The 22,459-nt window shown below is 37.3% G+C and overlaps 1 protein-coding gene across 1 annotated transcript in view; it reads right to left on the bottom strand.

The window, feature by feature from the left end:
- The window catches only part of TEK (TEK receptor tyrosine kinase), a 129,744-nt gene that overhangs the window by 41,184 nt on the left and 66,101 nt on the right, over positions 1–22,459 (bottom strand). Inside the window, 5 exon segments of the mRNA XM_049770985.1 lie at positions 3,160–3,304; positions 7,730–7,881; positions 17,544–17,672; positions 21,192–21,332; positions 21,715–21,846. Of these exon segments, the coding sequence (XP_049626942.1) occupies positions 3,160–3,304; positions 7,730–7,881; positions 17,544–17,672; positions 21,192–21,332; positions 21,715–21,846 (699 nt within the window).

Raw genomic sequence — 22,459 nt, 5'->3', positions numbered from 1 at the left:
TATGCTTGGAAATTGCTCCTGGCAAGCTCGGGAGACCATATGGGAAGCCGGGGTTCGAACCACAGACTTTGGCATGCCGGGCAAATGCCTTATCTCCATGCTATATCTCTGGCCCCAGTAGAAAATTATTTAAGGTACTGACTTTCAATTGTTGGTCTCTGAACCAACAGTATGTTGACATTTTTCCCTAATCTTTGAAAAACTTATTATTTAGTAGATGATATTCCTGTATAAATATTTATATTAATTTTTAATCTATAAAATGCTATTTGAAATAATGGTATTAGTTTTTTTGTCTCAGCAATCTTTATATTCAATTTTCAATGATTTGTAAAGCTCCATTTGGTGTTTTGAAGGTGTTAGAGAAATAAGCTTTATATGTGCCAGGGACCAAATTTGAATTGCAAACTCTCAGTCCTCCAGATCCTCCCTGTGTTGCTTTTAGAAACTTGTGAGCACAGCTCAGGTAACCCAGGCTGTCTCTGGACCAATAAAACCCAAATGTTGAATCGTCCATGCCTGCTGGTCAGTGATCATGGGAACTGGCCCTCAAGGACTCCTGAGTTGTACTTATAAAAGAATATTTGAGGGGCCAGAGAGATAGTATAGCGTGTTTTGCATGTCTCTGATCAGTGTTCAATCCTTGGCATCACATATGTTCCCTTAAAACCCATGTACTGAAATAAGAGTAAGTCCTAAGCATCACCAGGCATGGTATTCCAAAACTTAAAAATAAAAAAATGATTATTTGGAATGCACACAGACAAGAAATGAAATATTACTCACCAATAAGAAAAAAAATACATTCTTCCATTTTCAAGAACATGAATAAGAACTAAAAAGCATTATTCTTGATTAAATAAGCCAAAGGGAAATTAACACTGTATATACCCTATCATGCTTTATATATTATATGGGACAAACAAACATGGACTAAGTAAAACAAAATTAAACTTAAAAATAAAACCAGTTTTATCCTGAGGCTCTGTACTTCTGATTAGAATATTCATGAAAATTTTAAGCAAAGCAAAGAAAAATGGTAAAATCTGTCATGCTTTCTATTAAAAAAAAAGGAATAAAAAAGATGAGTCAATTAATCCAAAAGTCACCTATAAAGAATCCTACTTAGGTAGGATTTAAAAAGAAGATGACTACTATGAGTCAACATAAATCTATTAAGTTGTGCTTTTGTAAATAGTCAAATAAAACCTAAAGTTTATTTAATATGTATTTTGTTAGTCATAAATGCCAAATGTAAATGTCTATAAAAAGAGATGACAAAGACAGTGGTAGAGAGTCTTGGACATTTTGGTGGTGGTGGTGGGATGCAGTAATTTTGCATCGATACCATAAACATTAAACTATAATATATATGTTACCTAAATTATAGTGCCTTTTTAACGTAAAATAACTGCTCTAACGTGTAAAAATTTAACATTTTTTATCATTTTTAGTAAGATATACATACTGCAAGTGAAAGCTATATAGGTACCATTTATTTTTAGAGAAAAATACTACTTTCCCAGGAGGCATACATTATTGTTTTATTATTTTTTTGAGCCACACCTGGTGGTGATCAGTGATTATTCCTGGCCCTGCACTCAGAAAAATACTCCTGGCAGGCTCAGGGAAACATGTAAGATTCCATGAATTGAACCTGGGTCAGCTGCATGCAAGGCAAAATTTCTACTCACTGTACTATGCTTCAGTCCCAGGAGGCATACTTTAGCTTGAACCCTTGCCCAATCTAAAGGTAATTATTATCCTACTCTGTCATTAAAGATTACTTTTTTTTTCTTTCACTGTACATAAATGGAATCACAAAGCATGCATTTTTTAAAAAATTTGGAATTATCTGTGAGGTTCTAAAACTTATTGAAGAAATTATTTTATAGCTGTCTTATATTCTATTGCATGGCATCATGGGTTAAAATGTATTCTCAAAAGTTATTTTTTAACTTTTAATTCTAAGTACTGCAGAATATAATTCATTTGGGGTATAGAATCTTTAAAACTGGGATCTTACAGAAATACTTAAGTTAAAATTAGGTCACTGGAATGTTTTCAAGACCAATATAATTGTTGTTCCTAAAATAATACAGTACTGTGGCTGGAAAGATAAAATAGCAGATAAAATCACTTGCTTCATCTGAAACCTGGATTTCAGGTTTGAAATACAGTACCACATATGAATCCTTGAGACTCTCCAAGTATGATCCCTGAGCAAAAAGGGGATCCAATCAGGATCAGCCACATACAAGGCAAGCATCTTCCTGTTACACTGTTTCTTGCACCATAGTTCTTTTTGTTCTTCTAAGAACATGAAAAATGTAAGAAATTATGTTGATCATATGAATATTCTTCAGAATAAATCAAATTTAAATTTTTCCAAGAAAAAAGAAAGCAAAGGAAGGAAGGAAGGAAGGAAGGAAGGAAGGAAGGAAGGAAGGAAGGAAGGAAGGAAGGAAGGAAGGAAGGAAGGAAGGAAGGAAGGAAGGGAGGGAGGGAGGGAGGGAGGGAGGGAGGGAGGGAGGGAGGGAGGGAGGGAGGGAGGAAGGAAGGAAGGAAGGAAGGAAGGAAGGAAGGAAGGAAGGAAGGAAGGAAGGAAGGAAGGAAGGGAGGGAGGGAGGGAGGGAGGGAGGAAGGGAGGGAGGGAGGTTAGAAGGAAGGAAGGAAGGAAGAAAGGGAGGGAGGAAGGGAGGGAGGAAGAGAGGGAGAAAGGGAGGGAGGGAGGAAGGAAGGAAAATTTCCCCCTCCCCCAAATCACTTGAGATTCTGAGGTCATTAACAAGGATTTTTGGAATATAAAATTCAGATGGGGCTTTATTTGTGATATAATTGTTGTCATTGGTCTTTAAAATATTCAGGGCCAGAGAGATAGCATGGAGGTAGGGCATTTGCCTTGCATGCAGAAGGACAGTGTTTCAAATCCCAGCATCTCATATGGTTCTCTGAGCCTGCCAGGAGTGATTTCTGAATGTACAGCCAGGAGTAACCCCTGAGCACCTCCAGATGTGATCCAAAAACCAAAATAAATAAATAAAATATTATATTCTAAGGTTTTAATTTTACCATAAGCATATCTATAAATTACTTCAAGGTTTTCCCAAATATTTCTTAAAAAGTAAATATAACATGAATCAACTTTGATTTTCTTGCCTTTAACTGAAACGTTGAAAGGTTTTTCCACCATCCCTGCCACTGTGTTCACACTGCAGAACCAGACTCCAGAGTCAGGAGGGAGGATTCGGTCCACTGTAAATTCGGCCATTGACTCAAGACCTGATTGGTTAAATTCGTCTGGCTGAAAAGGTCAAATACAAAATATATAGCTTTAAGGGAGGCATAAACATAAAGGTCCAAAACACTGACCCCCATCGCATTGTTTAATAAGAAGTTTTTGTGAGAGATTAAAAAACTAAATGTACTCTGGTATAATCATTGGCTTGCTTCCTACACTATTGTAGTAGCCTTGAAAGTTTATATTGGATTAATGCCCTCACAGATCCTGCCGTTATATTTGTGTTTGGGAGTGTAGGGTAAATACAAGCAAGGAGCTGTATTCCTTTTAAACTACTTTTGTTAATATTTGCTCCTCCCGTCTAGCACAGAGATATTTGTGTGAGAGAACAAAATAATTTCCTGAGGCTTTTAAGGAACTGTTGACTTTGGTGTTATGGAAATAGTTAGAGCTCTGCACCCACATAGAATCAGTTCTATCAGTTCACATCCCAGACCTGCAACTTCGGATTTTATTCACTTTGTTACGTTATTTACTTCATGAGTTCCATTTATTAAAAACAAATTAAGTGGTTAATGCTAAATAATGTACCATTTATTGACTGTCCCTATTGGTAGCTGTAACTTCTATCAACTCACGAGAAGGTTAACAAGATTCCAGAAGCTGTACACTGGCTTCTACTACCTAATGGGATATTTGGGTGAAATTGGGAGCTTCAGATGTATTAATTCTTTCATTTTGTTTTTGTTTTTATTTTTGTGCCATACATAGTGGTTATTGGGGCTTTTTTATGTCTCTATATGAGTAATTACTTCTGGTAAGGCTTGGATGATCATATGACATGCTGAGGATTGATCCCGGCTTTGACACATACGAGACAAACACTCTACCCACTGTATTAGATCGCTCTGGCCCTTGATGTATGGATTCTATCTATACTGCCTCTAGGAAATCACTCAATAATGCCTGCTGGTCAAATTGATTTTCAATTATTTTGAAGAGAAAAATCATTTCAAAATATTTAGGTATGGAGATATTAAACTTCCTGAGTTTCACACATAAGACACAAATTTTATTTTTTTATTTTTTATTTTGGGGCCACACACGGCAGTATTCAGGGGCTACTCCTAGCTCTGTACTCAGAAATCACTCCTGGCAGGCTCAGGGGACCATATGGGATGCCGGGGATCAAACCAAGATTGGTCACATGCTAGGAATCACCCTACATATATATGGAGCTATATATGATATAGCTCCAGCCCTTTAAGACACAAATTTTATGTGGTACACTTGGGGTACCATAAAAGGCAAGAGAAAAAACATTCTACAAAATTAAGTTAGTTCTTTTTGTCAAATAAAAAGTGCTGAGATAGTGCCCTAACTGGTAGTGAGCACCAGCCGTGAGGGCAAACAAAAGAGATAGTGGGACCTGGGAAATGCAGTAAGCCCAAGGAATTCTGTGGAACATGCTTTCTTAATTGGAAATGTTAAAATCAGGCATGTCTAGAATCAAATCGTCTGTTTTGGACTTTCCTCCATTAATTAATTTTCTTCTGAGTCCCTTTGTAGTTCACTTCTAATTTTAGTGCCTTGTGATGTGACTTTCCTCCATTAATTGCTGCTCCAAATAGCATATCAAAGCTCCATGTCATGGTATTCCCTGGGAGGTAGTATAATACTCTTGATGATTCATGGTTTACAACACATATTGATGTCCACTGAACCACCTCATTCTCCCTGATTTGACAATTAGAGATGTGAGCCTATGTGGTGACAGAATCTTGCAAAAGCTCACACAAACTGTTTTATGACAGTCAGATAAATCTGTACCATCATCAGCGTTCAGATCCATTAATTTTGCTGGAAAGGGTTATTTTCCACCTTGTACTACAGGATACAGAGTAAGACAGTAAGACTATAGGAAGCGGGGTCGCACCACCACCACCACCATTACAAGGGGTAGCAGCCTGAACTTTTTGTGGCTTTTGAAACTAAACCCAGCCCAGAAAACACAACTGAAGCTGGGGACAGAGGTGAGATGGGTATGCCCAAGCAGGGTGGAGCCAGAGGTGTGCAGCTGCTCTGCTTCACTCTGTGGCTGTGTGCATCTTCTAGCCAATGTACTCCACCATAACAAATAGAAAAAACAACACACAGCAAGCGTGACAACGGGGAAACAACTCAAGCCAACACCATATAAAGAGAGTGAAGATGGCAGTTCTGATGACCTAGAAATGCCAACCACCTAATGAGCCCCTGAGAGAAGACGTTTAGAGGAGAAATATGGAGGATCCTCATAGGAATCAAAGAAAGCATAGATCGAGTGAATGGAACACAAATAAGATGAAAGAAGACATGAAGATAGAAATCAAAAAACTCCAAACTGAAATAACAAGTCTGAAAAACTCAGTAGATGAAATAAAACCCTCAATGGAAAACCTCTCCAACAGAGTAATAGCAGCTGAGGACTGACAGTGAGCTGGAAGATAAGATACACAACAACTCCATACAACTGAAGAGATTGGAAAAAAAAACTTAAAAGCAAATGATCAGTCAATGAAAAAAGTACTTAATGAATGTAAACAGATGAACATAGAAGTCTTTGATAAACTCAATAGAAACAACATAAGAATCAATCATTGAGGAAGACCTCAATGCTGCTCTGTCACCTCTTGATAGGTCAACCAGGCTGAAACCCAACAAGAATATACTAGTTCTGAAAAGAGAAATGGAAAAAAGTGGCCTAGTATATTTATATATAGGGCTCTCCACCCCCAGAAAACTGGATATACATTCTTCTCCAAAACACATGGGTCATTTTCCAGTATAGACCACATGTTGGCCCATAAAACATATCTCCATAAAGTCATGAGGATAGAAATTGTACATACAACCTTCTCACATCACAAGGCACTAAAATTAGAAGTGAACTACAAAGGGACTCAGAAGAAAAACTCTAACTCATGGAAATTAAACAGCAAACTACGCAATAACAAGCATGTCAGAGATGAAATCAAAGAGGAAAAGATACATTTCTAGAAACAAATGACAATGAAGACACAAATTATCAGAATTTATGTGACACAGCAAAAGTGGTACTAAGAGAAAAATGTATAGCTTTGCAAGCACACAGGAAGAAAGAAGAGGACTACATATAAAGCTTAATGACACAGTTTATAAAGTTAGAAAATGATCAAGGAAAGAAACCAAAAATAGGTAGGCAGAAGTAATAACAAAACTTAGAACAGAAATCAATGAGTGGAATTATAAAACAATCCAGAAGGTCAACAAAAGCAGAGATTGGCATACATCACAAAGAACAAGAATAATCATTGCTGATGGGGATGTGGAGAAAAAGGAACTCTCATTCAGTACTTACTGGTGGGAATGCCATCTCATTCAGCCTTTATGGAAAACAATATGGAAATTGAAGAAAACTGGAAATTGAGCTCTCATATGATCCAGCTATACCACTCCTAGGGATAAACCCTAGGAACAGGGGCCAGAGAGATAGCACAGCAGTAAGGCCTTCGTCTTGCATGCAGAAGGATGATGGTTCAAACTCCAGCATCCCATATGGTCCCCCAAGTCTGCTGGGGGCAATTTCTGAGCATAGAGCCAGGAGTAAACCCTGAGCGCTGCTTGGTGTGACCCCAAAACAAAACAAAACGAGAACAAAACAAAACAAAACAAAAACAAACAAAACCCTAGGAACACAAAAATACAATTCAAAAATCTTTCCTCACACCTATATTCATTGCAGCGCTATTTACAATAGCCTGACTCTGGAAACAACCAAGATGCCCTTCAATAGAGGAATAGCTAAAGAAATTGTGGTGCATGTACAGGTAATGTAATATTATGCATATTATGCAGCTATCAGGAGAGATGAAGTCATAAAATTTTCCTATATATGAATGCACATAGAAACTTCTATGCTGAGTGAAATAAGTTAGAGGGAGAGAGAGAGAGAGACAGAATAGTCTCACTGATCTATGGGTTTTAATAAAAATAAAAGACATTATTGTAATAATGCCCAGAGATGAGGGCCAGAAGAACCGCCTCACGATATGATATGAAGCTTACCACACAGTGGTGAGTGCAGATAGGAAAATAACTACACTAACAACGATATGACAATATTAATGAGTGAGAAAAGTAGAATGCCTGTCTTGAATACAGGCAGGAGTTGGGGAAAGAGGGATTTAGGGGGGACTGATGGTACGAATGTTACACTGATGAATGGGGGTGTTCTTTTTATGGCTGAAACTCAACTATAATTATGTTTGTAATTATGGTGTTTATATAAAGATATTATTAAAATACTACAGGAAGTCTGTTTTAACTCTCCAGAAAAATGGTATTTTGTTAAAGTGAATACCCTGACATCCAAAATTCAATTCCAAAAGAGAGTCTAGTCTTAGCAGGATATTACTCCACTGAATGCAACTAATACTGTGAGAAGAGTTGATAATAAGTAAACCTTACATGGAGAACTGTCCCTTCTGGCTTTACCAGGGTAAAATCTTCTTTTTCAGGTAGTGGCCAACTAATTGCTGTGCAGATGGGATTAAATTTACCACTGTTTACTTCTATGTCATCTGGCAATCTTTCTATCCTTGGATTAACCCTTGGTATACCTGTATGAAGAAAATAGCACCGTAAAAAATTATTTAACAAAGCAGTTAAAGTAAGAGCAAAAATAGATTCCATCAAATAAGCCATGTTTGAACAAGAACTTTACAAATTTATGGGCTTTTTATGCACTTAACAGGGATATAAAATGGTGTTTTAGGGAGTATACACTTTGTAGATGAATAGACTAGAGCACAGAGACAGATTCAAGTTCAAATGTCTCCCAAATGTTATTCCACACTTAACCCTAATGCTTTATTCCCTCAGTGGACCCAGGACATACCATTTCAATATTGAAATGACTAGCAGCACTAAATTTTTTCTAACTTTGGGATCAGTCTCACTAAATTTTAAAGCAAACTATTGCCTAAATATAATGATGCTTTTGAAGTCAGATCCCATGATTTAGACATCACTGATGAGGTTGGAGTCACTGGTGAAGAAACATCCACTAGCCACGTCAGGAGAGTAACTCCATTTATTGTAGGTGGAAATGGATATTTCTACTCTCTCCTGAGTAGGACCTTGTGTCAGCCAATCAGGTAGAATGTGAGAGGAGAGTAAAATGGGGATTAAAATGAAAATTAAAATGGGATGTGTCCTTCTGTTTGGGGGGAACATATGTAAGAGAGATGGAAAAGAGAGATGGCTCATTTACTGGGAAGTCTACATGAGTACAGACAGGGAACCAGACATGTAATTCAGTAGTAGAGTACTGATCCCAGGACTTTACACATGCACTATGTATATTGTATATGTATATATAAATGACATATTTACATATACATATATAGCTGTTTTTAAGTACTATGATTTACATCACTGTTAATATTAGGATTACATACATACAACAGAGTATCCATCAGTCAGAGTGTCCACTTCCCTCCACCACTGTCTAAGTGTCCCTTCCTAATTACACCTTGCCCTCTGCACCCACCTTCTTGGTAAGCTCAGTTTCATATATCAGTGCTCAGGTTCTAATTATATAACAATTCATTATTCCCAAACAATGTTTATTTTTTGAAATATATATTCCATATATATGAGAGATCATTCTGATACCTGTTCCTCTCTTCCTGACTTAAATTAAATAAGCATGATACTCACTAGTTCCATCCATATTAAAGATGTCTTGAGAGAGAGAGAGAGAAAGAGAAAGAGAAAGAGAAAGGGAGAGAGAAGTAAAATACTTCTCCCAGTGGCATATTAAAGATGTCTTGAGAGAGAGAGAGAGAAAGATAAAGAGAAAGAGAAAGAGAAAGAGAAAGAGAAAGAGAAAGAGAAAGGGAGAGAGAAGTAAAATACTTCTCCCAGTGGCAGGTGGAAGGTGGGTGGGAGGGAAATGGGAGACTGGTGGTGAAAAATATGCACTGGTGAAGGGTGGTATACATTCTATGCTTGGAACTTAGCCATGAACAATTTTGTAATGACAGTGCTTAAATAAAGTAATTATATAAAATTACATATAAAGCATAAGATATATGATATATAAAAAATAAAATAAAATAAAACTTTCTTTTTTTAGAAAGCTATTTTAATAATACCCAATGACATATTAGTAAAATAAAACCATATCTTGCTAAAAAAGAAAGCTTTTTAAATATATATATATATATATAATATAAATATATATGAATATTTTAACACTATAGTTACACTATTGCTAATAAAAAGGTACTATGCATATCACTTTATAAGCATCCAGTTCTTTTTTTTTAAGTCATATGGAAAACTATTTAGTGTTCTATTAGTTCGGTATAACTATTACTTTTAGATTTACATTCTCCCCCGAGGAGGTGAAATGTTCTTTTTTTTTTTTAAATAATGTTTATTATGATCAAAGTGAATTCAAGTCTTTCACAGAAATATTTAAGGTACATAGTGACATGAATTAGGGCCATTCCCACCACCAGTGTTGTCCTTCCTCCACCCCTGTTCCCAACATGCATCCCATACCTTCCCCCTCTGCCCATAGACTGCTAGTGTAAGAGGTTTTCTTTGTGTTTAGCTTGTTGTAGATTGGGTATTGATTCTGGTGTCATTGACTTTGGGTTTGTGCACCAGTTCAAGTCCAGAGTTATCAATTCCATCTATCATTGTCACAGTGGGCCTTTAACCTTTCACTATCCTAACTGCATTCACCACTCTTTCTTCATTTCTATTGTCTCTGGATATTATAACCATACTATCTTTTGTTTTTATTATATCTCACAATTGAGTAAGATTATTCTGTCTTTCCTTCATTCTGACTCATTTCACTCAGCATAATAATGTTCATATCTATCCATGTATAAGTAAATTTCATAAGTTTATTTTCCTAACAGCTGTGTAGTAGTATTCCATTGTGGAGATGTACCACAATGTTTTTAGCCGCTTATCTGGTCTCAAGCACTAGGGTTGTTTCCAGTTCTGGATATTTTAAATAGTGCGGCAACGAACATATGAATGCAGAGGAATTTTTTTGCATGGTGATTTTGTGTTTCTATTTTATATCTTTAATAGTGGTATTACTGGGTAATGTAAAAACTTGATTTCTAGTTTTTTTTAAATATCCATATTGTTTTCCCAAAAAGGCTGAACCAGTCTACATGTCTAACAGCAGTAAATGAGCATCCCTTTATCCCCATATTCATTTTGAACAATAAATACCCAAGAATAGATAAAGCAATTCGTGGGGAAAAGAACATGAGAGGCATAACTTTCTCCAACTTCAAACTTTACTATAAGTAAATATAATTAAAAACAGAATAGTATTGGAATAAAGACAGACCTTCATATCAGTGGAATAGACTTGGATATTCTGAGACTGACCTCCAGGTATACAACAATTAATCTTTGATAAAGGGGCAAGGAATACAAAGTGGAGAAAGGAATGCCTCTTCAACAAGTGGTGTTGAGAAAACTGGTCAACTGCATAGAAAAAAAAAGAGAATTCAGACTTCTCTTTAACATCATGCAAAAAAGGTCAAATAAAAATGGATTAAAGATCTGATATTAGATATGAAACCATAAAGTATATAGGAGAAAATATATGCAGAACACTCTATGACACTGAAGCTAAAGGCATCACCCTTCCTTCTTTTTTCCTTCCCTTCCTTTCCTTCTTTCCTTCTCTTCCTTTCTTCCTTTCTCTTTTCCTTTCTTTCCTTCCTTTCCTTTCTTTTTTCCTTTCCTTCCTGCTTTCCTTCCTACCTATCTTCCTACCTTCCTTCCTGCCTTCTTTCCTTCCTGCTTTTCTTCCTACCTTCCTTTCTGCCTTTCTTCCTGCCATACCTGGCAAAATTTAAGGTGTACTTAGGTTTCTATGCTCAGGGACCATTTCTATTGATCTCAAGGAGCCATATAAAGTGTCTGGAGTTGAATTCAGGCCTGTCACATGCAAAGCAAGGACTTTGTCCTCTGTAATGTCACTCTTACCATATTAAAGCTGTTTTTTTAACTAGTGGTATCACAAGTTAGATTTGGTGAGTGTGGATTCAAGGTAGTTTTTTTTTTTTTTTTTATTTAAACACCTTGATTACATACATGATTGTGTTTGGGTTTCAGTCATAAAAGGAACACCACCCATCACCAGTGCAACATTCCCATCACCCAAGTCCCAAATCTCCCTCCTCCCCCCCCAACCCCCGCCTGTACCCTAAACAGGCTCTACATTTCCCTCATACATTCTCAATATTAGGACAGTTCAAAATGTAGTTATTTCTCTAACTAAACTCATCACTCTTTGTGGTGAGCTTCCTGAGGTGAGCTGGAACTTCCAGCTCTTTTCTCTTTTGTGTCTGAAAATTATTATTACAAGGGTGTCTTTCATTTTTCTTAAAACCCATAGATGAGTGAGACCATTCTGCGTTTTTCTCTCTCTCTCTGACTTATTTCACTCAGCATAATAGATTCCATGTACATCCATGTATAGGAAAATTTCATGACTTCATCTCTCCTGACAGCTGCATAATATTCCATTGTGTATATGTACCACAGTTTCTTTAGCCATTCGTCTGTTGAAGGGCATCTTGGTTGTTTCCAGAGTCTTGCTATGGTAAATAGAGCTGCAATGAATATAGGTGTAAGGAAGGGGTTTTTGTATTGTATTTTTGTGTTCCTAGGGTATATTCCTAGGAGTGGTATAGCTGGATCGTATGGGAGCTCGATTTCCAGTTTTTGGAGGAATCTCCATATCGCTTTCCATAAAGGTTGAACTAGACAGCATTCCCACCAGCAGTGGATAAGAGTTCCTTTCTCTCCACATCCCCGCCAACACTGTTTATTCTCATTCTTTGTGATATGTGCCATTCTCTGGGGTGTGAGGTGGTATCTCATCATTGTTTTGATTTGCATCTCCCTGATGATTAGTGATGTGGAACATTTTTTCATGTGTCTTTTGGCCATGCGTATTTCTTCTTTGTCAAAGTGTCTGTTCATTTCTTCTCCCCATTTTTTGATGGGGTTAGATGTTTTTTTCTTGTAAAGTTCTGTCAGTGCCTTGTATATTTTGGAGATTAGCCCCTTATCTGATGGGTATTGGGTGAATAGTTTCTCCCACTCAGTGGGTGGCTCTTGTATCCTGGGCACTATTTCCTTTGAGGTGCAGAAGCTTCTCGGCTTAATATATTCCCATCTGTTAGTCTCTGCTTTCACTTGCTTGGAGAGTGCAGTTTCCTCCTTGAAGATGCCTGTAATGTCCTGTAGTGTTTTGCCTATGTGCTGTTCTATATATCTTATGGTTTTGGGGCTGATATCGAGGTCTTTAATCCATTTGGATTTTACCTTTGTACATGATGTTAGCTGGGGGTCTAAGTTTAATTTTTTGCAAGTGGCTATCCAATTGTGCCAACACCACTTGTTGAAGAGGCTTTCCCTGCTCCATTTAGGATTTCCTGCTCCTTTATCAAAAATTAGATGGTTGTATCTCTGGGGAACATTTTCTGAGTATTCAAGCCTATTCCACTGATCTGAGGACCTATCCTTATTCCAATACCATGCTGTTTTGATAACTGTTGCTTTGTAGTACAGTTTAAAGTTGGGAAAAGTAATTCCTCCCATATTCTTTTTCCCAATGATTGCTTTAGCTATTCGAGGGTGTTTATTGTTCCAAATGAATTTCAAAAGTGTCTGATCCACTTCTTTGAAGAATGTCATGGGTATCTTTAGAGGGATGGCATTAAATCTGTATAATGCCTTGGGGAGTATTGACATTTTGATGATGTTAATCCTGCCAATCCATGAGCAGGGTATGTGTTTCCATTTCCGTGTGTCCTCTCTTATTTCTTGGAGCAGAGTTTTATAGTTTTCTTTGTATAGGTCCTTCACATATTTAGTCAAGTTGATTCCAAGATATTTGAGTTTGTGTGGTACTATTGTGAATGGGGTTGTTTTCTTAATGTCCATTTCATCCTTATTACTATTGGTATATAGAAAGGCCATTGATTTTTGTGTGTTAATTTTGTAGCCTGCCACCTTGCTATATGAGTCTATTGTTTCTAGAAGCTTTTTGATAGAGTCTTTAGGGTTTTCTAAGTAGAGTATCATGTCATCTGCAAACAGTGAGAGCTTGACTTCTTCCTTTCCTATCTGGATTCCCTTGATATCCTTTTCTTGCCTAATCGCTATAGCAAGTACTTCCAGTGCTATGTTGAATAGGAGTGGTGAGAGAGGACAGCCTTGTCTTGTGCCAGAATTTAGAGGGAAGGCTTTCAGTTTTTCTCCATTGAGGATAATATTTGCCACTGGCTTGTGGTAGATGGCCTTCACTATATTGAGAAAGGTTCCCTCCATTCCCATCTTGCTGAGAGTTTTGATCAAGAATGGGTGTTGGACCTTATCAAATGCTTTCTCTGCATCTATTGATATGATCATGTGGTTTTTATTTTTCTTGTTATTGATGTTGTGTATTATGTTGATAGATTTACGGATGTTAAACCAGCCTTGCATTCCTGGGATGAAACCTACTTGATCGTAGTGGATGATCTTCTTAACGAGGCATTGAATCCTATTTGCCAGGATTTTGTTGAGGATCTTTGCATCTGCATTCATCAGTGATATTGGTCTGTAATTTTCTTTTTTGGTAGCGTCTCTGTCTGGTTTAGGTATCAAGGTGATGTTGGCTTCATAAAAGCTATTTGGAAGTGTTTCGGTTTGTTCAATTTCATGAAAGAGTCTTGCCAAGATTGGCAGTAGTTCCTCTTGGAAAGTTTGATAGAATTCATTAGTGAATCCATCTGGACCTGGGCTTTTGTTTTTTCGGCAGACATTTGATTACTGTTTTAATTTCATCAATGGTGATGGGGGTGTTTAGATATGCTACATCCTCTTCCTTCAACCGTGGAAGATTATAAGAGTCCAAGAATTTATCCATTTCTTCCAGGTTCTCATTTTTAGTGGCGTAGAGTTTTTCAAAGTAGTTTCTGATTACCCTTTGAATCTCTGTCATATCAGTAGTGATCTCTCCTTTTTCATTCCTGATACGAGTTATCAAGTTTCTCTCTCTCTCTTTCTTTGTTAGGTTTGCCAGTGGTCTATCAATCTTGTTTATTTTTTCAAAGAACCAACTTCTGCTTTCGTTGATCTTTCGGATTGTTTTTTGAGTTTCCACTTCGTTGATTTCTGCTCTCAGCTTTGTTATTTCCTTCTGTCTTCCTATTCTTGGGTCCTTTTGTTGAGCATTTTCTAGTTCTATTAGCTGTGTCATTAAGCTACTCAGGTAAGCTCCTTCTTCCTTCCTGATGTGTGCTTGCAAAGCTATAAATTTTCCTCTCAGTACTGCTTTTGCTGTGTCCCATAGGTTCTGAGAGTTTGTGTCTTTATTGTCATTTGTTTCCAGGAACCTTTTGATTTCCTCCTTGATTTCATCTCGGACCCACTGGTTATTGAGCATGAGGCTGTTTAACTTCCAGGTGTTAAAGTGTTTCTTCTGAGTCCCTTTGGAGTTCACAAATAATTTCAGAGCCTTGTGGTCAGCGAAGGTAGTCTGCAAAATTTCTATCCTCTTGATCTTATGGAGGTATGTTTTATGTGCCAGCATGTAGTCTATCCTGGAGAATGTCCCATGTACATTGGAGAAGAATGTGTATCCAGGTTTCTGGGGATGGAGTGTCCTATATATATCCACTAGGCCTCTTTCTTCCATTTCTCTCCTCAGGTCTAGTATATTCTTGTTGGGTTTCAGTCTGGTTGACCTGTCCAGTGTTGACAAAGCCGTGTTAAGGTCCCCCACAATTATTGTGTTGTTGTTGATATTATTTTTCAGATTTGTCAACAGTTGTATTAAATATTTTGCTGGCCCCTCATTCGGTGCATATATGTTTAGGAGAGTGAATTCTTCCTGCTCTACGTACCCCTTGATTAATATAAAATGTCCGTCTTTGTCCCTTACAACCTTCCTGAGTATAAAGTTTGCATTATCTGATATTAGTATGGCCACTCCAGCTTTTTTATGGGTGTTGTTTGCTTGGATAACTTTTCTCCAGCCTTTTATTTTGAGTCTATGTTTGTTCTGACTATTCAGGTGCGTTTCTTGTAGGCAGCAGAAGGTTGGATTGAGTTTTTTGATCCATTTAGCCACTCTGTGTCTCTTAACTGGTGCATTTAGTCCATTGACGTTGAGAGAAAGAATTGTCCTGGGATTTAACGCCATCTTTATTTCAAAATTTGGTGTGTCTTTTGGGTAGTCTTGTCTTAGATTAGGTCTTTCAGTTTTTCTCTTAAGACTGGTTTTGTGTCTGTGAAGTTTCTGAGCTGTTTTTTGTCTGTGAAACCATGTATTCTTCCATCAAACCGGAAAGTGAGTTTTGCTGGGTATAGTATTCTGGGTGAAGCATTCATTTCATTCAGTCTTGTCACAATATCCCACCACTGCTTTCTGGCATTGAGCGTTTCTGGTGACAGGTCTGCTGTAAATCTCAGGGAAGCTTGCTTGAACATGATTTCCCCTTTTGATCTTGCTGTTTTCAGAATTCTGTCTCTATCTGTGGGATTTGTCATTGTGACTAGGATGTGTCTTGGGGTGGTTTTTCTGGGGTCTCTTTTGGTTGGTACTCTTCGGGCATGCAGGATTTGATCACATATATTCTTTAGCTCTGGAAGTTTCTCTTTAATGATGTTCTTGACCATTGATTCTTCCTGGAAATTTTCTTCCTGGGTCTCTGGGACTCCAATGATTCTTAAGTTGTTTCTGTTGATCTTATCATAGACTTCTATTTTCGTCTGTTCCCATTCTTTGACTAATTTTTCCATTGTCTGCTCATTTGCTTTAAGTTTTTTGTCCAATCTCTCCTGCTGTATGGAATTGTTATGTATCTCATCTTCCACAGCACCAAGTCTATTCTCAGCTTCTGATACCCTGTCCCAAAGCTTATCCATTTTGTCATTCACTTCGTTTACTGACTTTTTCAGTCCTGTTAGTTGACATGTTATTTCAGTTTGGAGTTTTGTCATTTCTGCCTTCATATTTTCTTGGTTCTTATTAGTGTTCTGTTCAACTCGATCCATGGTTTCTTGGAGTCTGTTGAGCACCTTCCATATTGCTAGTCTAAAGTCCTTATCTGAGAGATTGATTAGTTGTTCAGTCATTATCTGGTCCTCAGAATTGTCATCTTCATTCTCTATGTCTGATGCTGGCCTGCGTTGTTTCCCCATTGTCACACTTGTATTGTGGGTTTTTCTACGTGTTGTGGTGGTATTCATTGTCTATATGATGTAGGCAGCACACTCCTCTGGCTCCTCCCTTTCTGGATGGGCTGACTTGCCTCTAAGGGAGGGGAGTCCTCCGTGGATGAAGCCTCACACTGGGTCAAATCTTAGGCCCGAGCATGCAACAGAGAAGACAGTCCAGAGAGAAATGTTTGCTTCTGTGATATAACGCCGTTCTTAGTGTGATTTTTCCTTCTTGTTGCAATGGAGTTCTTTCCTTAGAAAGAGTGCACGGCCGCGTAGCGAAGCGGAGCAGCCGTGCTCCTCTGAGCCTCTTTTTGCCCCACTCGCAAGAGTTTCACGCAAGAGGACAGTAGACAGACATAGACAGGTCACACTCACAGTCTTTCACAGCTGAGCCCCACTGGGCCGGTGTACTTTCGCGGATTTTCCCCGCCTGGTGTCACACACAGGGAGCCAGCTTTTGCAACTCAAGGTAGTTTTTAAACTACACTTTAAAAAGCCTTATTGAATGTAATGTAATGTAATCTTTTATATAAAAATATACATAACAATATCCTTTGTTTACAAGTCTCTTCAACTTTATTTTTTAAACCTTCTTTGAATCAGCCAGGGAAAAGATTTGTCCTAAAAGACAGCAGAATTAGATAGAGCTCCCAAGTGGCCAGTCACCTTTTTTTTTTTTTTTTACTATAAAATCTTTGTTTAAGCACCATGATTACAAACATGATTGTATTTGGGTTTCAGTCATAAACAGAACAGCCCCCTTCACCAATGCAACATTCCCACCACCTTTACTAAAGAGCATATAGTTTATGCCAAGTCGAAAGAAAAATGGAAGTAAATATATGAGAGTCCATAGAAAAGAATTCAAATCAGGATTCAAAATATAATCTCCTTGGTTTCTAAAATGGAAACAGCTGTAACTTGAGAAAGTTGGTTGCTGGGACAGAATTATAGCAACAAAGGTTGGTGCAAGCATGTTGAACATGGCTCTAGCTACAGTGTTACCTTGCTTTACCTTTTTTCTCACAATGCACCCCATAGTTATATGAATTGCAGAGGCATCCTTGGAATCGATCACATGTCTCCCCATTGGTGCACCTGCACTTCAGTTTACAATTTGGACCATAGTGACCATACTTGCAAGCTGTGAGAAAGACATAAAAAATAAGTATTAACACAAGGAAAGTGAGAAAACTAAGGCTAAATGTAAATAATTTTCTTTTCTTTTTAATCTATCAACCTTGCTGATATATATATTGTAGTTAATTTATATATGCATTACTTATTTGGATTGCCAAAAATTAAAAAGGTTGGTGAATTCTACTTCTGGGAGGAGAGGTAAATAACCTTCCCCAAGGATAATCTTTACATAGATTATTATAATAACAATACATAGGATCATTGTTCTCACAGATAATGACTATACTTTCTAGTTTTAAAAACTACTTAAAAAGGGGCTGGCGAGGTGGCACTAGAGGTAAGGTGTCTGCCTTGCAAGCACTAGCCAAGGAAGGACCGCGGTTCGATCCCCTGGCTATCATATAGTCCCCCCAAGCCGGGGGCAATTTCTGAGTGCTTAGTCAGGAGTAACCCCTGAGCATCAAACGGGTGTGGCCCGAAATCCCCCCCCAAAAAAAAACAAAACAAAAAAGACTACTTAAAAAGGTAAAAAAAAAAAAAAAAAACCTTTAAAATTTCTTTAAAAGTGTACCCATAGTATGATTCTAAGGGTAACTGAAACTTGAAAGTTGAGAACATGATTCTTGCTTTTTAGTTTGTAGTCTAATGGATGAGTGCGATATTTATACCCAGAGATTGGAAAGCTAAAATGCAAATAATTCTGTAATCTTACTAACCTAAAGAATCAAAGGACAGTGTAAAAGCAAAGAGATGTTAAAAAGTGAGAGGGAAATATTCAGAAAAAGGTAAGATAGAGGCATCATGAATCTATGGTGAGATCCTAAACTATACATGCTGAGAGCTGACTCAAAATAGTACAGCTATAGATAAAAGCTCTGAACTGGTTTGAGCTGATGCCAAGAGTCTGAGGTTTTAATTTGAGTCCTGCCAAGTTAGTTGCCTGATAAAACATAGCAAGAATGTCAGCATTCCTCAAAGGAATATATATCATACTCAAAGTCTCCACCAAGTAACATTCACAATATCCAAGATAGAATCTTAAACTACTCAAGAAAAAGTGGAGAATTTTGAATTATTCTCAGGGGAAAAGGAAGCCAAGAGCAACTAACCTTGGTGACCCAAATGTTGAAAATTGTAGACAAAGATCTTAACATGACAATAGTAACTATGCTCAGTGAACAAAAGAAAAATGTGCCCGAAACAAATAAAACTGATAAATCTCAGCAGATAAATACAACATATAAAAAATAACCCAAGTATTCTCTCAAATTGAAAAAGTAAAATAAAATTTTCATTTTATGGACTTAGTAAAAGAAAATGAAAGAAGAGTTAATGAAGTCAAAACTTGATTATTAGATTCAATAATTAGATTCAATCTGTAGAACAGAGTAGGTAACATGTTGAGGGATGGGAAATAAAGACTTAGGTAGGAATCTATGAAATAAAATCAGAAGATCTGACACATAAAATGGGATATTAAGGAAGGAATAGAGAAAATATTAAAATATTTCAATACAAAAATTTTCTAGAGTGAGACGTACTGGGATGAGTTAGTAAAATGTATTCTAATGAATATGGACATAGGGACACATTCACTACGAAGGTAATAAAGCTTACATTCTAAACCCCTCACATACATACATGGCTTGTGGACACTGCCAAAGTATTCACATATGCACCTTTAAAAAATTCCATAGGGTGCAGGAAGTCTGAGTTCTCTATCTGTTACCATGTGATCTCTAAGCAATGCCAGGAGCAACCCTTCAAGCCCTGAAGACTGCTAGGTATGGTTCAAAAAGACACAAAGTGTTTGATTCTTTTTTAATCACTAGTAAATTAGGGGAGGAGTGTCACACACAGTGATGTTTGGCGGTCAGGGTCACTCAAGGGATTTGGGATTGAAACCAGGGATTTCTTCTCTTTTTTTTTTTAAGGATAAAGAACTAAAAATTTAGTCTTTACTCAGAGTTACATTTTACTTTGATATGTTTATTTTTGAAACCAGGTTAAAAAAAATCTACATTTCTTTGGCTCTCTCAATGTTCCATAGGGGCAAATATAGTATTTAGAGGAATCAGATTGAGGTTTTGCAGGTAGTGGAAACTTGCCTCTGATATTGCTCTTTTCTGTTTTCTTACTCTGAGATCTGTGCTATTCAAGATGATAAACACTAGTCATGTGAGGTCATGAGGTGTAATAATATAATTAGTACAAAATTAGATGTTCAAGTCTTAATACTAACAAAATGAATATAAAGCAACTCACTAATATCCTTTTACCTGTTGAAATGATATTTTGGGGGTAACAAGAGTTGATCACCCCCAGCATTGCTCAGATTCCTGGATTTGTGCTCAGCAATCACTCCTAGCAGGGCTCCGGGCACTATATGTGGTGCCAGATATGAGAGGCAGAATGGCTGCATGCAACTGTCCTAACTCTCCAGCTTCAATATTTTTGACATGATGAGGTTAATGAGATATTAAAATAATTCTGTGTTCCTTTTCACTTCTTTAATGTGACCACTGGCAATTTTTAAATTATATCTACGGTTGACTTATATTTCTATTTAATTGCTCTGTCCCAGACTGTTATTGTCAGTTTTCTGTTGGCCCCATCAGAGCAAATTATATGCCAAAATGTGAGAAAAGCTGACATAGTGAAGGATACTTTGGAAAAATTTTTACTCTGGGAAATTTACCATAATAACGTTCATTAGTCAGAGCCTGAAAAATATGGTTTTATATTCAAGTTAAGCTACTGTGTGACAATAGATGTGAAACACATATCAGAAAGGAGATGGAAAATATATCTGGGAGACTTACCAAATGGGGAAATATAATTTAGGGAAGGCAGAAGACATCTTTGGGAATTAGTATTACCTGACTAAGGTCCTGAAAAGATGAGTACTTAACTACCTCAAATTTTTTATTTTAATTTTTGTCTGAATCTAACAAAATACCATGAATATTTTTGATCCACTATGGAAAAAATCCAAATTCTATGTGTCTTTCCAGTAAAAAATATGTGAATACCAATAGTGCAACAATACACAAGAGTTTTTTAGATTCACATTAGATCACACTAATCCAGGCCTACAGTCATAATTATATTTTCATAAGATATCTAGGTGAAATAGTATAGGAATTTAGGTGCTTTACTTACTGACTGAACCCCAGTTTCACATATGATTCCCTAGCCTTTGTCAGGAGTTATCTCTGAGCACAAAACCTGGAGTAACCTCTGAGCACAGCTGGTTTTCCTCCCCAAACACCACCCCACCACCACATTGAAAAATATTCAGATGATGCTTTTGAAAAGTGCTTTCTACGGGGTCCAAACTATCCATGTGAAAATATAATTTACCTTGCATAGAAACAACTATGATTCAGAACCATGTAGCTTAGCAAAGGTTAATTGAGTCATCTAAGTATGCCCAACACTAGAATTTCCAGCAAACTGATCTTGTACCAGCTCTTGCAAGCCCCCCCCCCTTTTTTCCTTTTCTGAAATGATTGGTGCATACCTTCATTGCATTGCAGACCTTTCCAGCCTGTGGCACAAGAACACCCATAGGGGTCTTGGAGACAGAATACGCGGGACTTGCATCCCTCAGGTCCACTACACCTTTCTTTACAAGTTCTGCCAAATGTGTGTGGTTTACAAGCTTTAGGAGAGAAATATGTTAGTTAATCAAATGTGCAAACATTTGAAATGTATAATTATTCTTTCAAAGCAACTCTTCTTTATAAGGAAATAGAGAAAATAATCCAAGGGCATAAACAGGGTGATTACACCTTCAAGATTCATCTGATAGATAATGAAACTTTCCCAGGGAGAATATTAGGGCCAGCTGTCTAATATTGCACAGCCTAATTGTGTAAACCATGTATTATACAAGCATGGGGCTGACATTAGCATCATAGACAATATTGATGTCATATAATTTGCAGTGGTTGGCGGTAAAGACCTTAAGCAAATGACAATTTTTTCTCACTCACGCTAATTACTTTTATGCACAAGTTACCCATGAAGTACCCTTGACTTACCCATCTCACATGTTTTCCCCATAAACCCAGGAGGGCAGATGCATTCTCCGGTATCTTCATGGCAGATGCCATTGTTCTGACAAACAGTACAGATACGGTTGCAGTCAGGTCCCCACTTCTGAGCTTCACATCCTTTTTGTTAAGGAAGACAGGGCTGAAGTGAGTAAACCATGGTCACTTAACGATCTTTACCAAACACCTGCTCTGTGTCAGTTCATCTAGTGAACTCTGGTAAATGAGGTAAATACAATTCCTGCTCTCTAAAAGCTAAACTGCTTAATGCATGAAATATACATGTAAACAGGAAACAATGATAGACATACAAACACAAGAAATATCTAACCCTGACTTGGAGATGGAAGGTAACATGGAAGAAAGTGTCTCAAAGGAGGAGATCAGCTGAAGCTAAAGCTGCAGGACCACCAGATAGCAAAGGCTACAAAATGTTGTTGAGAAAAGGAGGAAAGCTTCAAGGAACTTCTAATACAGGTGTTCAGTGTGTGATCCCTGACCAAAAGTATCTCAATTATTGCTGAAAATACTTTCCATCCAAGAGAATAAGAAATTCTAAAGATGACCTAGTAACCTGTTAGCAGGTCTATTACCCATGATTCTGATAAATGTCCATTTGAGAGCATCTGTTCTACAGATGTATAGGAGGAATATTGTACAGAAAATAAAAAACAAAAATAATGTTTCCTCTTTTGTGGCCTTTTCCCTCTCACTTTCCCTCACTCCCTCTTTA

The sequence above is a fragment of the Suncus etruscus genome, chromosome 1 (assembly GCF_024139225.1).
Source record: "Suncus etruscus isolate mSunEtr1 chromosome 1, mSunEtr1.pri.cur, whole genome shotgun sequence".
Taxonomy (NCBI): domain Eukaryota; kingdom Metazoa; phylum Chordata; class Mammalia; order Eulipotyphla; family Soricidae; genus Suncus; species Suncus etruscus.
This window is presented reverse-complemented; position numbering and strand designations above follow the sequence as displayed.